The 18,005-nt window shown below is 34.6% G+C and overlaps 1 protein-coding gene across 1 annotated transcript in view; it reads left to right on the forward strand.

The window, feature by feature from the left end:
• The window catches only part of KYNU (kynureninase), a 90,202-nt gene that overhangs the window by 13,355 nt on the left and 58,842 nt on the right, over positions 1–18,005 (forward strand). The window contains exons 3-5 of the mRNA XM_065880600.1: positions 362–482; positions 8,307–8,389; positions 17,738–17,799. Of these exons, the coding sequence (XP_065736672.1) occupies positions 362–482; positions 8,307–8,389; positions 17,738–17,799 (266 nt within the window). The remainder of the gene's footprint in view (positions 1–361; positions 483–8,306; positions 8,390–17,737; positions 17,800–18,005) is intronic.

Here is an 18,005-nt window from a genome sequence, read left to right on the forward strand (position 1 = left end):
ATTCTGGTAACCTTCTGCTATGACTAGATAGGCTGATATAATTTCTGTAAAAATTCTGGTTTTAACTCTTTTCTATTGGCTATTTATGATTGGGAGTAGCTGTTAATCTAGATTTCCTCGTGGAGCATAATAAATACGACAGACCTGAACAAAAGCATCTATCTGTTTAAACTGTATTTTAAAATATAAATGTAAAAGATTATTTTTCAGAGAACCTGATGTTATCCTTGGGAGGAATTTTAAGATATGTATCATCTTTCTTGGAGTTAATTACATTCATTGTTTGTAGTGGATTAACAATGCCAAATGGAAGAATGTTAATTAATTGAATAAGTATATTTTCCCTTTTCTTCTATTTCAGTTGATTTATCTTTAGTGAATAAGGATGAAGAAGCCATCTATTTCTTGGGAAATTCTCTTGGGCTTCAACCAAAAATGGTTAAAACATATCTGGAAGAAGAACTAGATAAGTGGGCCAAAATGTAAGTATTATTTCAAAAGCTATCATTCAACATCTCATATAAGAATTTTAAAAATCACGCCAGGTTGTCTAATATTTGGAAAGGTGTATAGTAGAATCTTAGAATTTTAGAGCACAGGGAACCTGAGGGATTGTGTCATTCAACACTGGATGAAATAACTGAGGATCAGTAAATAAGGTATTATGGCAAGTTAGTTGCAGAATCAATAGTAAAACTTTTGAAATATTTAAAATTTTAAGTTCCTCCCTTGAATTGACACATCTACATCATATGCAATTATTTTATTTTCTAAATGATTAACAAAGCAGTTAATATTTAGGATTCAATTTAGTGTTTTCATGATTAGTTCTTGGCTAAACTCAACCACACTAATTTTTATAAATAAGAAAATAAAAATTGTTGAGGTGGGGAGAGGAGGTTGAGTGGAACAGAAGGTGCTTCCCTCCCCAAATTGAACATGATTATTGAGAAGATGCTCCATTTGGGCTTAGCTAACCATGCAGGAATCTTAAATTAGGATTCATCTTTTTCTCCTTCTTTTATGTTCTGCTTTTACTCTTCTGCTTATGAAACCCTTCATACTCTCTGCTTACCTCAATGCTTACCCTCTTTAATATCAACCTTCTCAACCACTGATTAGCCCTCCCTGAATGTCTATTGCATTAATAATCAGTGCTCTACAATAGGCAGTTTAGAGGGTTCTACTTTCATTAGTTTCATATTCTTAGCTGTATTGTAAATCCCTTAAAAAATAACCTAATCTTATGTACTTCTTATCCTTCCCCAGTGATTACTGATAAAGCTGGAACTGAAAATATTTTAAAATATTTTTAACTATTTAAACATTTTATATTTAAAATATTAAAAATAGTACAACTATTTAAAAAATATTTTTTGACTCTTAGAATCTGAAAAATAGCTATGAAGGGGAAGCTAAACCTGAAGGACAGGAAAAAAAAAATTCAGGAAGGAAGATGAAAAATTCAGGAAGGAAGATGAAACTAAACCAGATAAGAATTCTGAGCAAGATATTTGGTTCTTATAGAAACTCAGAATGCCTTTTCCAGCTTTCTATATTCTTCAGGTCAGTGGTCTTTTACATTGAGACCAAAACCTCTTCTATAAAGTTTAGTTTACACTGACTATGCCAATGATTACTACCATGGCTATTAGATAACATTGTAAAGTTTCTTAATTTAAGTGGTTAAGAATGTAAGTTCACAACTCAATGCAAGAATAATAGAGTTTTATATAGTTTATTAGGCATACTATAACTTTACCTGCATAACATTTATGCATAAATTGAAAAATAAATATCACCACATTTGGAAGCATTTTGCACTAGCAAGCTTTAGTATTTAAAAAATGAGGGTCATAGTTAATAAAAATGGTTAATATTCATTTTTGGCCTTAACGTAAAAGATAGCAAAGAATTAGATTGAATTTGAACTTTGGAGAGTGTCCTTGACTCTTGGATATTCATTCAGCAAGACTGTGCATTTTTATCCTTCAGGTATTTTAAAAAGATGCCGCTCTTCTATCCTATTCATATTCTTATGATTATCCTACTTTATTAAAAGAATGGTTGATTATTCTCAAGACATGTATTCCAGTTATGTTCCAGGAAAGTGCCTCTCTGTCATAATGCCCTTCTATTGTTGTTACCTTTCAATTTTATATTTTACCTTGTGACAACAGAAAATTACATAATCTTAAACCCTCTACCTATTTTTCATCAGACAGACGATTTAGCAAGGAGGTGCACTGTAATGCTTCAAGCAGTGTAAAGTAAATTTTAAAAAGACTTCTTCTGAGAAAAAGATTAGGTAGCTAGTTTGTTTTATTTAGTCTTTTTGCTGTAAACTGTGGTGGCCCAGTCAACATCATAGCCCTGCCAGCTCAATGTCAGTGGTGTTTTAGGTGCATGATCGCAATCCTGTTTTCTCCTATCCCACCCTTGATCTTTCATCTCAAATAGGTTTGTTCATTACTTTTTGCTCCTAAATATTTAGCTTAAAATTCCACTCTGGCCTTTTCCAGCTAAGGTTGTGTTGGGAGGAAAACTTTTCCTCTACCAACTTACATTCTAGTGGTTGGGGGCATGAGAATTAATTGACAGCAGACAGATTAGCAGGAGAAAAGTTTATTTCACATGTGTGCAGAAGCACTCTACAAACAGTGATTCACTGATCAGCCAGAGTAAAGGTTTAAAACCAACTTAACAAAAGGGGCGAGTTTTAGGGCTTCAGTAGGAAAGTATGGAAGGCTCTGTTGGGCTTTTCCATCCTGATGATAATGGGCAGTATCTTTCCAGGCTGGAAGCCCCCCAAGAGGAAGATGGAGGGGAAGTAAATTTGTAACTCCTAGTGCTAAGCGTCATTTTTCTCTGACGGTGGGTCAATGGCAATGGCATTTTCAGGAGGCTTTCCTTAAGTCTAGATAATGTTTCTTTCTTAGGCTGCTGTTTGTCCACATGCTTTTAGTTTAAAGTAATCTTCATGCTACTCTGGTGGCCTGTTGGTTACTTCAATTCCCTTTCTGGCTATTGCTTTTGTTTTAAATCTCCCCTGCATATATTTGATTTGCCTCTAGATCCAGGGCCTCCCATTACTGTGGTGAGTTTTATCCGATTATCTGTTCCTCTTCATCTCCTCCAACCCCACTTCTGCCCTACTTCTTAGCTGATACCCAAGCCAGGCCAGTGCCTCCCCCTCTTCTAGATCACTGAGAGATTTTGAGAAGAACTGAGTCAAAGAGAGCTATACAGTCACTAAACACTCTAATGCACATTGAAATTAGTTGGAAAAAAAATAATATTAAAAATTTATAATCTTAACAGTAACATAGAAATTTGAGTGCTCTAAGCAAGATATTACTGTGGGATATTGATGTCAAGTCTCTGGCCATCCATGACCTATAATGTAGGAAATGACATTTGGCTCATGGTTTTCATCTTCTATGTCATCATCTTTTATGGCCCATTGTAGACATACTACCTACTTATCTACAAAATAAACCATCACTGGTCACAATGCCATCCAATCTTATAATTCATATGGCTACCATATTTGATTATTTATACTAAAGAAAAGTCAAGGATACAGGCATACTTAGAAATATTTTAGGACCCAAATGATTTCTTCTAAAACTTCAAGTTACTTAAGGCAAAACTATGAAAATAAAATACTTACCTCTGTGATTTTTATAAATGATTATCATTATTTTCCAAAGTCATTTTCAACTGTATGTGATTTCTAAAGTAGGTTAATGACACTTTACTTTGGAGTATATATTATTTGTTTGGTGAAATGATAATATTTAGATAATTTTAATATTCTGAAATAGAAAACTTTTAGGGTAATTTCATTCTTTGATATATAATAATTAGTTATCAGCAAGAAGCTACCATAAACAATAAGAAGCAACAATATCATATGCTTGTCCATTGTGGGTCTGCTAGGATGGATAGGCAATAAACTTAAATAATTTTTGAGAACATTTAAAGTTATGTATTTTACCAATGGCCCAGATTATTTAAAGGAGAATAACATGGGTTAATATTCATAGCGGTAAAGTTCGGCTAGAAGGGAAAGATATGTCAGTCCTAAAGAGCACATTGTAAGTTGAGAAATGTATATTGTGTCCCTAAGATATAATCACTATATCTTAGGTCTTCTGGGTTGTCTTATCTGCTAGATAAATAAATTTCTTTCTTTTTCATAAGAGCAAAAACTTGCCACATTTGTGTTTTTATAGGCATTCTTCTAAGAATTGAGACATATTAGGTAGAATTATTTAAAGAGAAAAATAGCCCACTGAATTACATATTAGGAACAAAAGGCCTGGTTTGCAGACAGTGACTTAACTTACATGGCAATGTGTGTGCAGAAAAGGTACTGGTAAAGCACATGGGAGAGGTCTGCTCCTGCAGACCTGCAGTGGTTCAATTTATGGGTTTCTTTCTTTAAAAAAAAAAAAAAAAAGTGTATTGTAAGGGAGGAAAGACTGTCCCCCTACTCTCCTAGATCCATTAGCTGGGTCTACGAAATAAACACAACAGGCAGATTAACAAGAGAGAAGGCATAAAAGTACATGTTTAACATTACGTGTATGAGGGCGTCACAGGAAAAAGAAAAAAGTGAATATCCAAAAAATCAATTAGATTTGAGAGCTTACGTACTGTCTTAATAGGGACAGAGGAAGGGTATATAAGCTACTCTGGGGAAAGTAAACGATTTTTAGGAAGGATGAATGGAACTTTAGAAGAATAGATGGGAAGTGTGATAGCTTGTGACAAAGTTTGTCTGGCTGTGGTGCTGACTTCTAGTCTCCTCTCTTGTGACAAGAGTAAATCTCCTCTGGTTGATGAAACTCCTGAGGAGGGAATTTATGACAACTGAGTCCTTTTTGGAGGATCTGTCTTCAGGCAGATAAGGAGAGTTCAGAGATATCTTCCCCATGTATTTGCTGTTTTTCAAGTGCATTCCTTTTTATTAATTTATTTATTTAATTTATTTATTTTTGGCTATGTTGGGTCTTTGTTGCTGTGCGCGGGCTTTCTCTAGTTGCGGCGAGAGCAGGTTGCACTTTGTTGCGGTACGTGGGCTTCTCATGTGGTGGCTTCTCTTGTTGTGGAGCATGGGCCCTAGGCACGCAGTCTTCAGTAGCTGCAGCATCTGAGCTGAATAGTTGTGGCTCGTGGGCTCTAGAGTACAGGCTCAATAGTTGTGGCACATGGGCTTAATTGCTCCATGGCATATGGGATCTTCCCAGACCAGGGCTTGAACCCATGTCCCCTGCATTGGCAGGCGGATTCTCAACCACTTTACTACTAGGGACCTCAAGTGCATTCTTTGTGTTTTGTGCAAAATAATCCTTATGCCAAAGAGGCCAGTTTTAGTGTGGCATATTCTGCCACCCTTCAGTATGAATAAGAAAATACGTGGTATGACATGTGACGGAGCTTTTCCTGACATCTCTGTTGGCTAATCGACAATTGGGTCACAGAAAAAAACTTGTGATATCATTAAGGAAGACTGTGAAGTCTTATTTATTCGCTTATTGGGGGGAGCTTTTAAAAGCAGGGCCACTTCTCATTTTGTAGGATGGTTAAAGCACAGTCATATTTCAAAGAGGATCCACATTTCTATTAACTTCCTAATTAGATTTTATATTCTGAAATTTAATTTTCTGAGCAAATACTGCCTTGTAGACTTCTCTGAGAACAGCTCACTCAGGCAATGATTGATGCTATGGTAGTGAGTGAATGCTTTCCTATGCTCTCTTTTCCTTTCCAGCATTTGTAAAAGAAGATTGCAGCTACACTGCAACTATTTTAAGCAGTTTTGAATGAGAACAACATAATCTTTCTCTTAACTTGAATATGTACATTATGAATGCAGTGTGATCCACATCAGCTCTTTCTAATGACAGGCCACTTTACTTTGAGTTTATTTGGGTAACACTTTCTAAATACATTTCACTATCTCAGGCTAGGAGACTGACAAAATGAAGAAGCTGACTCTGCATGTGATATTTTAAAGGGAGGAAGATGACAAAAGCATTCCAAGAAGAAAGTATCCTTAAAGATTATTATCATGGTGTCTACCACAGTGAGAAGTAGGTGGCATCATATTCTGAGATATAAATTCTCTGAGGCAGAACATAGACTTTTACTACCTAAATGTAATAAGATGTATTGTGCTATCAGCAAGGCCATGGAGCTCTATATGATTAAAATAAAAATGTATCCAAGTATCTTCCTTTAAATACTATTTAATGATAATGATTTTTGTCTTTAGCATTTATATTGGAAGTCAAGAAAGAGGCAAGCTGCAGGCTATCTAATAATAATATGAATAATATGCACTAACAGTTGCCCTTCTTTTCCTCCTTAGTTCTTATAGTCTATGTTTATTCTCAAAGAAAGTCTTCTTCCTTCATCTCAGTTTATATGCTAATTGAAATATTAGCTTAAAAGTTGTGTTTTACACCTCATGCTGGTGAAGTGAGTTTTAACATTAGATTTTCATTAGGAAAGAAGACTCAGAAAAGGGGTACCATGTACCAATCTTTTTCACATGTTACTTGTTTTTCATAGCCATACTTTAAGTTATATATTGTAACCCACTTACTTTTATAAAAGTGGAAAATTAGGCCCTATACACCTCTAATAAATGTAGCCTCGGGCCCAGTATTGCCCTGGACCTGTCTCATCCCAGGTGATGGAGCCAATTGCTAAATATTCAAGATTTTTGTTGATACCAAATTGGCCATGTGAATGGGGGTAGTCATACCGCAAAAAACAGCAAGGGCTAAAAAACAGGGCTCCTCCCTTCCAGTTCCCCACTGCTCTGTAGAGGAGAAAAAATATTTTCCTTTACCCTACTGAGTTTTTACCTGAGAGCTTGTAATAAAAGATTAACAAGAGAAGAACAAACGGAAGTGTATTAACATGAATACCTCATATATACATAGGAAACACCCAGGGAAAAATGAGTAACTCCCAAAAGTGGCTTAGAATTCAAGCTTAAATCCCTTGTTAAAAGGGAAAGAGGAGGAGAGATGAAGGCCTCTTAGAGGAGAGTAAAGGATTTCTATGAAAGATGGTCCTTGAAGAATAGATGACAAAGTTTATCTGGGGTGTCACTGACTTCTAATCTCTTCTGTGCTAAGAATCAATTTTCCCTGGTTGATGAAACTCCTGAGGAGGGGATTTATGACAACTGAATTCCCTTTGAAGGATCTGTCTTTAGGCAGATAGGGAAGTTCAGAGAAAGCTTCTCCATGCATTTTCTGTTTTTCAAGTGCCTACAGCTCAAGATGATCAATATACCACTATGCTACATTTTAGTGTGGTGTGTTCTGCTACCCTTCACCTCTGAGAGTAGGTTTACCAGCTCACCACTGCCAGCTTACTTAATTTCAGAGTATGTATTCATCACAATTAGCACTATACATAGAGCACATGCTCATTCTTTTCTTCCAAGTTTAAATAGTCTTTGGATTCCAAAAGAATTAAAAACAATCTAATTCAAAGCTTCCTAAGATATGTTTGTAACAGTACACAAAGTCACTCCCTTCTTAATCCTTTGTTTTAATTTCTTCTCCTATATTTTTCAAATATTTTGCCTCCTCATTTGATAGAAACTACCAGAGAGTTGAAGTTCTCTTATGTATTTTGTGTTTTTTCCATTATGCCTACTGGGATACTTACTAGAATAATAAAATTGAGCTAGAATATGATAGATGAAATTGCTAGAAAATAGGTCAAGAAATAGTGTTGGCTTTGATTATTGCCACGTTTTACTATCTACTTAAAATGTTACCATGAGTATAGTCACATTTTATACACTTCTATTTAATTTACAGATTGTAATTATATTTTAATGTTTAATTAATAATCATTTTAATCTCTAGCCTCAAATAACAGTTAATATGTTTTAGTATAGGTACAACTATATGGTATGGTATACAAGTAAGGTACTCAAATAGTCTTGAAATTTTCAAAAGAAAAGAGAAAAAAATAACATCTTAGACTCCAAAATAGAGAAAAATAATGAAATATATGGGTAATCGCCCCTACGCTCCCCAACAGAAAGGAAATCAAAGAAATTTTTTTAAATGACAAGTTAAAAAGCAGAGTTCTCAAGTATTACTTTTGGTTTTCAAAAAAGCATGCTTTTTATTAAAACACTACAAAGACTCATTTAGAAATGTCCAGTTGCTAATGCTGATATCTGAAAACTCTCACACACACACTCACACAGATAGACACAGACACACACATAAACTAAGATTGTTCATCTCCCTTTTCAATTTCAGGGGAGCCTATGGTCATGATGTAGGGAAACGTCCTTGGATTATAGGAGATGAGACTATTTTAGGACTTATGACTGACATTGTAGGTAAGTATAAAATGAATTTTTTCCAAAAGAATCATAATGATATAATCATTTAGTTATACACATAGGTTATACGGTAAAAATTTTATTGAAGAATGTCCTGATTTTCTATTTTAATCCATAACACTAAGGCGTAAGCATGCCTTTAATTAAGACTTATTGCTAATGTTATTTTTTATTATATATTCTAGGACTAGTATTTGCCCACCAATGAGAAACACACATATTTATAATTAAATAAGTTTCATAAAAATCAACTTAAAAGAATTTTCTAAGGTTTTATTATATGGTAAAATAAACATTAATCGTAACATGCTAAAGGTCTAAAACACCAATATGTTTTGGTTCATTTCAACTTAACTCATGGTGATCTTTTAAAATTAGGCTGAGTGCTGTTGAAAATAATATAGTTGATGCTGTTTTTTGGTATATAATGTATTCCTTAAAGTGAATTCTATCTACTCTTGGTAGAACTATTCAAGATAGTTTTAGATGGTAAATGTGTTAACATTTCAAAAAAAGTTATCTGTTTAATTGGATTGATTATTCAGCATTGCCTAAAATCTTATATGAAATTTAAGGTATTAAACAAACAAAAAATATAGCTCTGGTGACCAGAGACGAGTGTGCTTCTGGGCCCCATAGTAAGTTTCCTACATACAGCCTCTTCTTTAAGATCAGGAAATGTAACAAACTTCCCTAAAACATACAAATAAACATAGAGAATTAGGCAAAGTGAGGTGACAGAGGAATATGTTCCAAACAAATAACAACATGAAACTGAAGAACTAAGTGAAGTGTTGATAAGTAATCTACTCGATAAAAAAATCAAGGTAGTGATTATAAAAATGCTCAATGAATTAGGGAGAATGGATGAAAACAGTGAGGAGTTAAACAAAGAGTTAGAAAATATAAAGAAGAACCAAACAGACCTGAAGAATACAATAACTGAAATAAAAATACACTAGATGGAATCAACAGTAAATTAGATGATACAGAGGAACGTGTCAGTGAACTGGAAGACAGAGTAGTGTAAATCACTCCAGCTAAGCAGAGAAAAGAATAAAGAATTGAAAAATAAGGACAGTTTAAGAGACCCCTGGGACAATATCAAGTGTACTATCATTCACATTATAGGGGTCCCAGAAGGAGAAGACAGAAAGGGGCAGAGAAGTTATTTGAAGTGATAATAGCTGAAAACTTCCCTAACCTGGGAATGGAAACAGACATCCAGGTCCAGAAATCACAGAGATAAGATCAAACCAAAGAGGTCCACACCAAGACACATTGTAATTAAAATGTCAAAAAATAAAGAGAAAGAGAAAATCTTAAAAGCAGCAAGGGAAAAGCAAGTAATTACATACAAGAGAACTCCCATAAAACAGTCAGCTGACTTTTCAGCAGGAACTCTGCAAGGCCAGAAGGGAGTGTCATCACATATTTAAAGTGGTGAAGAAAAAAAAACCTACAAACAAGAATACTCTACCTGGCAAGACTATCATTCAAATTTGAAGGAGAGATGAAGAGTTTCACAAATAAGCAAAAGCTAGAAGAGTTCAGCACCACTAAATCTGCTTTACAAGAAATGTGAAAGAAACTTCTGTAAGTGGAAAAGAAAAGGCCACAACTAGAAATCTCTCTCTCTGTTTTAATGTTCTTACACAGTATTCATTTGCTCTGTAACAATTCACATTTTAAATAGTGCTTCCTGACAACATGACAGCTGGCTCTTCTTGAACAGGGGCAATAAGGATAGCAATTCACATTCAAGGTGGTAATATTACCAGACCACACTAGAAGGGTAAGCAGAGATTCTCCGGGGGAGGGTGTATGTGGTGGGGAGGATGTTGTCTAGGGTAGAGGGTTTGTAAGGGAAGGAAAGAGGAGAGGTTGGGAGAAGGAACACCCTTGAATTTGCAGAAGTCATTACTCTATCTAAGTAGTGGTTGTATTGGCTTTGCTGGTAACCCCATGTAGGGAGAAGAGGAAGAAAGGAGCACTTCCTATCTTAGATGTTTGGTTGGGGGCTTGCCTGCGAGGAGAAGGAAGTTTAGGGACACATTTGACAAGAGACCAGCACCCACACCAATCAGGTGAAGCTTACTCAGTCTTCAGCCACCATTTACATCCTCTGTACTGGCTGCAAGAGGGAGAGGAAACCTCAAGCTTTTGCACTATGTTTAACAAGGAGAAATTCAAACTTATTATAGTCAAAACAATCTAAGGCAGTTTGCAAACATACCACAAAGAATTTAGGGACATTGTTTTTCTAGCTTCTTCTTATGTATTTCTGGGAGTCACCCCAGCATAAATATAGTCTTCTGCCCCAATCAACCCCCACAAACCAGATCCTCAGTAAACAACTTTGCATTTTACTCCTGCCCAAAGTGGCTGGCTTCCCAGAAAGCCTCAACATGGTAGAGAACGAGGCCTAGGTGGCCCAGCCCAGGTTGCAGGACTACTGCCCAAGTTTAGGTATTCAGTCAACTAAAAATTAGTCCTTAGAATTCTCTATTAGACTAAAATCTCACTGGTAAAGGCAAGGAGGACACAGTTCAGTCCATAACATATTCCCTGTGAAAACAGAGTTAAATAAATGTTTATCCACCTCTGCGCTAACTTAGCTCCCAGTATCTAGGCAGGAGACTGGAAAAGTCTTCTCTGCGATATTTGGGCAGCCTGAAGGTTCTGACATGGATTTTCATAGCACGACAAACCCCACCACATGCACAGCAGGGAACACAGTGGGTGCTTAACACACCCCAAACTACCAGACTTTAAGGAAAACCTGTTTTTAGTTTATGAACTATATGAATGTGTAACCTGTTCCATTCAGCAAGTTAAAAAAACAAACAAACAACACTCCATCAAAGAGTTGCAAGCAAAAGCAACAAGCTCGGTTTGCTGCTAGTTATTACTGAGTAATCATTACACTACACACATTTCTGTTTTATGTGGTTATATTATAGGATCAGAAGATTGGCTTCTAGTTAGATAACACATTAAGTACAAACTGAAAATGCTCCCTTCTATTCCAAAAACAGAGAAATGATAGAAAAAAATTTAGATTAACAAACATATAGCAACACTAAAAAAAATTAAATAGAAATCCCTACTGACCAGAAATATAGCAATTGCTGAGAAAGAAGCAGTTGAAAGCTAGAAGCACAATATCTGGGGGGTAGTGCATGGAGCCAGGAGTGTGTAGGGCCTGAGTGCAGGACTCTCACAAGCCCCAGGGCGAATCTGCAGAGCCCTGGATGCTTGGGGCTCAAACTCAAGGCCAGAACCTTGTCAGCCAGGGTGGGTAAAGGTGAAAACATAGCATCTCCTGCCAAACCAGTCAGGATCTTGGGAGCACAGAGTATTTGATCAGACTGCCAGCATTATCCAGAGGAGTGTATATTTTCATGGAGGGAATTCCCACCTGAACAATCCTGGACTACATTTACGGGTGTATTAATTAGTTGTTTGACAATGCTTTCATTTATGCTCATTTTTTAGACGCCTATTATATTCATTCAAATGCCTAACATGTAAATTTTAAAAAAAATTGAAAAAAATCCTGCATTAATTTGACCTGAGCATATGTTTTCCTTAGATGTGGACTGTCTCTTTCTTTGCTAGATTTGCTTTCAGAACATAAATTGCATTCTAATCCTATTATTTTGTGATTAGTATTTATCATCCTTTAAAGAGGAGTTCAGATGTTTATATACAGGCCAGGGAAGTGGTAAGGCTATCATTTAGTGAGATTTATTTATGAAGCCCATAAAACCTGCAAAAAGATTTCCTTTGATCGTTTAAAAGTTTATAGCTCTATTGCAACTTATTAAATGTGCATGTGTTTTGTTGCCCAGCAAATACACATATGTCAGAATGATCAATGAAATTTAAACCAGCCCACCTCTCATGATGATTACTAAGGAAATTAAAAAACAACAACAACAACTAAATACTCAGATTTATTTAGATAAGTAAGAAGATTGAACTTACTAAAAATGTTTAAAGAATATTTATCAGTTCTAGCTTTAGGGATTTTTGTGTGTCTTTGAAATACCATACAAAGCTGTAAAGTATGGGACAAACTTTATTATGTTTTCTGTGATTTTTGTCCTTGAATGTTGTATAAATTAAATTACAGTCATTTGATCCTAATTATACAGGATATAAAAATAACAATTATGTCTTGAAATGGGCAAAGTCACATTTGTACATATGAAACTCAATAAACAGTATATGTATTGTTTATTATATATATATATATATATATATATATATACAGTATATATATATTCTCAAAGTTTCAAGCCTTAATATGACAAATGCATTGTCATATTTTATTTGAAATATTGTCAGTGCATTAAACTAAATATTTAGTTTAATGATTAGTTTATTAAATGTTTATTTTGTTCTCTCCAATTTATGTTGTATCAGGAGAAATATTTCTACTATTTTTGTTGTTGACAGTATCTTCAAAAGTATATTATGAGCAATATTTTAAAAGCTTTTCTTTTTAATTTCAGTAGCTATCATCTATCCCCAAATTTCTTTACTTTTAAAACTGTATATATTAGTCCAAGAAACGGTTCTTACCTTAAGTTGAAAAATGAATGAGTTCACTTTGTTCGATTTAGTAGTAACTGATTCTTTTAGAAGGTATTTTGTGTCTGTTCATGTTTATTTTCTTTGTTGCAAATCCCATGCAGGTTCCCTTTTGCCTTGGTTGATAGTAAGTTCTGAGAAAATTTGGTGGAGTTCGAAGTAGCAAAAATATTTAGTTAAAAAAATATATATATTTAATAGCTCCTAATTTGTTTCTCATCCACATATATAGTACTCTGTTGCACTTTTTAAAATCATTCTTTCTCACACGTAATGCAAGAAACCTAAAATCCTCTTTGGAAGTAGATATTGTATAAATCACAAAATAAATGTTAAAATTATGTGGTAACTACGGAAGAGAGCAGCAGAAGTCAAATTGATTTTTGCTACTTGTGGGCTGTCTAAATGTGTCATGAACAGATAAGTTGTATATTTTGGACTATGACTGAATCTTCCAGGTTCTTAAAACCACAACCTGTATTTTGCCATAAAATTTCTCAAAAAGAAGTAACAGGAGTATAATAAAAATTATTATGTGTACAAATTGATAGAGTGGATAGAGAAGCGGAAGACACAGTGAGCAACCCTATATTTCTATGTCCACAGACATAGAAAAGAATTTCCATTTCAGATGAGAAGAAAAACCATTAATAAAACATTTTATATGGAGCTAACAATTCTGCAAAACATGGAATAACTTTCCCTTAGAGTTAATGTCATATTATCAAGATGCTAGAAATAGAATTGCTGAAGAATACTGTTAGTATTATTATTAAGCCTACTTCTCCCTGGGTACATAAACATCACAAAGGGCTAGATACATACATTTTGGCTTATAAAAATGTTGTAAAGTGAACATAGATTTGCTTTATGAAACTTGTGGTTGACCCTCAGAGAAGCAATAATCCCTGGGAGCTCTCTCCAAAGTCATAAATCCTCAACCACACACTAGCCACCTCCAAGGCCATAGGAATTTGCTATTTGAAAAACAGAGTGGAAAGTTCTCGGACTTAGCCGAACTACAAACCTTACAACAAAATCCACAATTAACATTTGCATCTGCTTAATAAAATATACAGAACATGGTATGGCAGTTATGAGATCCATCATTAACCTTCTTATCAAACACTAAGCAGCCTGGAACCCTCCTGACCTCACTTTGCAAAATATTTGAAATTAAATGAAGATTAGAAAGGTGCTGAGGGATGTTAGTAATGAACATGGGCTTCCTATATTTGACTTACAGGGAGTGGATAATGTAGACAACACTTCCAAATGTTACCTTGAACAAAGATTTTAATTAATATTTTTTTCTATAAGATTTTGTCTCCTACTTCCTATCTGTGAGACCTTAAGCGAGTTAGTTCATTTCTGTGCACATCAGTTTCCTCATTGATAAATATGGAAATCAAAGTAGATACCTTATCAAGTTACTGTGAAGTGTTGGCACATAATAAGGGCTCAATAAACGTTAGCATGCCAGGCATTGAGATAAGAAGGCAGTGCTTGTACATAACTTTCACCTTCTGGTAAACAAAAAGTTATGTTCCATAAATAAGCAAGCAAGAAAGCACTCTTCAAATGAGAACCCTGGCTCACACCCATCTCAGATGAAGTAATTCAAATTTTTACATTTACTGCAGTGAGTTTTATATGATCTTCTAAAATAAAGACTCTTTCAAATCCTCATAAGTTTTCATGAAGTTTTTAAAAAAAACCTTGGCCTCCAATAAATTTGCCCTCAATACTTGTGGTTCTTTCTTTTATTTTTATTTTTTTTTGAATTTTAGTCAGATGAATGGATAAAGAAGATGTGGTGTATACATATACAATGGAATATTACTCAGCCATAAAGAAGAATGAAATAATGCCATTTGCAGGGGCGTGGATGGACCTAGAGCATATTATGCTTAGTGAAAGAAGTCACACAGAGAAAGACAAATACTGTATGATATCACCTATGTGGAATCTAAAAAATAATACAGAAGAAGGTATATGCAAAACAGAAACAGAGTTATGGATGTAGGAAACAAACAAGTGGTTGCCAAAGGGAAGAGGGAAGAGGGAGGAGCCAAATAGGGGAGTTACAAACTACTATGTATAAAATAGATAAGCAACAAGGATATATTGTATAGCACAGGGAATTACAGTTCATACTTATAGTTATTGGTTTCAACATTATTTCACAAAAAGTTCTTGGGAGAAGGAAAAAGTACAAAGAAAAGCAACTTGAAATAATTTCATCTTGCTTAAAAAAAATTTGTCTTATGGAATGCTGATAATATTGAAATATCTTAAAACAACAAATGTTGATTTCAGAAATACATATTGGACCAAAAGAGATAGGTCAATTAGATATATTTCCTTTGGAAAATAGGCTAAAAATCAGTCTGACTGGTGGCCCTTTCATGTTAACAATGCTTGTTTCTTTAGTGCCTTTAGGTCATATTTGGAATAAACATTACTGTTAATGTTCTGCAGCATTAATATTTGCACCATCCTTAGATATACATAGGTACGCACGCACATGTTAAGTACACCGAACCTCTCCTTGACAACGTTCGTTAGCAGGTGAGGAGGGCATTTTGTGAAGAGCTTGATTGAATTTAAAGTGTGCCAAGGCGGGATAATTTTTGCGGGCAAATTATTCAACTCAGTGAGGGATTATTTACAAAGAATTGATCCAATGTTAGCATGCCATTGAGAGTGAGGGGAGGAAAGGCCACGTGTATGTCTAGATTAATTCAGCCTAGCACTTGTGGTTCATCACATTCCACGCAAGAAAAATTTTAGGTGATCCAAAATGAACACTATTATTTGAAGGACTAACATTCCTGAGGAATGAATAATTATTTTAATCAGAAGGTAATCACTAAGCAAAAATGGAATGCCTGACCTTGTATAGAAAGTCTCACTCCCTTCCTGCCTCTTCTATTTCTTTGTTTTCATTTTGTGATAAAACTTATGAACTTTCTCTTTTGTTTTCTTCCCACCACATTCTTTCAAATGCTTTTCTTTCTACTAATTCTGCTTTCTCAGTATGTTTGGGGCGTGGCTCCCCCATGGATACCAAAATAGGAGGATGCTCAAGTCCCTAATATAAAGTGAGTCGTGCCATGAATAAAGTCCGTCCTCCATATCCGCAGGTTTCATATCCGCAGATAAGGAGGGCCAAATGTATTATTTTTCCTTCCTTTTCTCCTTCCACGCTCCCTGCCAGAATATTTTTTATTAAAATGAATAGTGTTCAGAAAAGATGTGTGTAAAGAGCTAACAGGGAGTTAAGGGTTATATAAGATTAATATAATAGATAATGTTTTGTTTTAGAAATAACAGTAAAAATTCATACCATAATGCAAAGAAACAAAATAAAGCTTGCAGCATTTCTTTCACCATATTTCTAAAAGACTTTTATACCGTAGGAGAAGACATATGCCCCTGTATACAAATTAAGCTTTCTAGTATGTTTGAGATATTTTATTTAGTGCTAGGAATGCAGAATGAGGTTGTCGTTATTGTCCCCTGACTTGAGACACTATTCACATTACAACGACCAGAGATACATCTCTTAACAGCCACCATTTATTTACCAGCCTTGCATTCAAATGGGGAAATCCATCAATCAAATGCAACAAAAAGTTTTTCTTGACTAAATGAAGACACAGGCCTTTCCTTAAATGGCTATGCTGAAATATAAATTCCTAAATTATACACTTATTTCCAGTGGCCTTCCCTCAAGTGAACTTAACCTAAAATCCATCTATTAATTAGATTAATTATTCTACTTACTGTCTATTCTTTTAGTAAAAATGGGAGTCTATGAGAAGTATTTCATTGGATACAAAGTGCAAGACTCGTATGAAGTATTTTCTCTAACACCTAGTACAGCCTTACAAACGTTAAAGCTCACAGCCCATTTTTCTCACTGACAGTAAAGAGAAATCATTCCTATTAAACAGGTCTAATTGCCTTTAAGAGACATCATAAGAACTAAAAATAGGGAAAGTATTAATATCTTTGTTATTGTGCTCTGAGTTCTTAAGTATTCAATGTATGCTTTGTCTCTGGGTCTGTTTCCAGTGGCAAAACCCTTGTTAACAGGAATTATATCAGATTATGATTGTGTAGTGGATATCTTAATTTTGTGTGTTTTCTTCATCAGACAATACATATCTATATTAATTACCTTATATCAGTGTGTATAAATAAACCCCAGAGCTATTTAGCTCTTTGTACTTTGCTTCTAGCTCTTTTGTCTTATGAACTACAGTATTGTATATCTCACTGTAATAACAGTGAATTATGTTTAGCAACATTGCCTTCTTTTATTAAAGGTGCATTTTAATTTGATGTTACAAACAACCAGCTTTAAAAATGTGATGGGCTTTCATTTCTTTTTAGATTCCTTTTGGAGATACACTTACCACAAAAATGTCCTCTGTGGGAATTTGGCAGCGTAGCTGATGATAGGATAAATCATTTTTAGTTTAGCAAATGCTTCACTATTATGTTATTATTATTTACTATGTCAAAAAGGAAATATAATTTTTAGCTAGCTATATGCATATGAGTCCAGCTATTGTTTGATAAAATGAGTCAAGTGGGAAAACTTCCATTTCTTTGTGATGACACATCAAATGTGTCCTTATCTCTAAAAACATTAAGGATGAAGGAGTGATAGTTTGTTTTTCCAGGTACTCTTAGAACTAATAGAACAATCTAAATTATGATATATTTATTTTGCAGGAGCCAATGAGAAAGAAATAGCCCTAATGAATGGTTTGACTGTTAATTTACATCTTCTATTGGTAAGCTTCCTATTCCACCAATGTTTAGTATACACTGTTTACAGAATCTGACATTTTTCAATCTTTAATTCATGAGCATTTGGAGGTTTACTTATTTAAAAATAAGTTGTGAGGTTGTTTTCATTTCTACCAGGAAATGCTGGACCATGACAGAATGGCTTCTTCGTAACCATGGGAGAGTTGACTCTTGCAAAGAGCTTTAGAAT

This window comes from Phocoena phocoena, chromosome 7, assembly GCF_963924675.1.
Source record: "Phocoena phocoena chromosome 7, mPhoPho1.1, whole genome shotgun sequence".
NCBI classification, from domain to species: domain Eukaryota; kingdom Metazoa; phylum Chordata; class Mammalia; order Artiodactyla; family Phocoenidae; genus Phocoena; species Phocoena phocoena.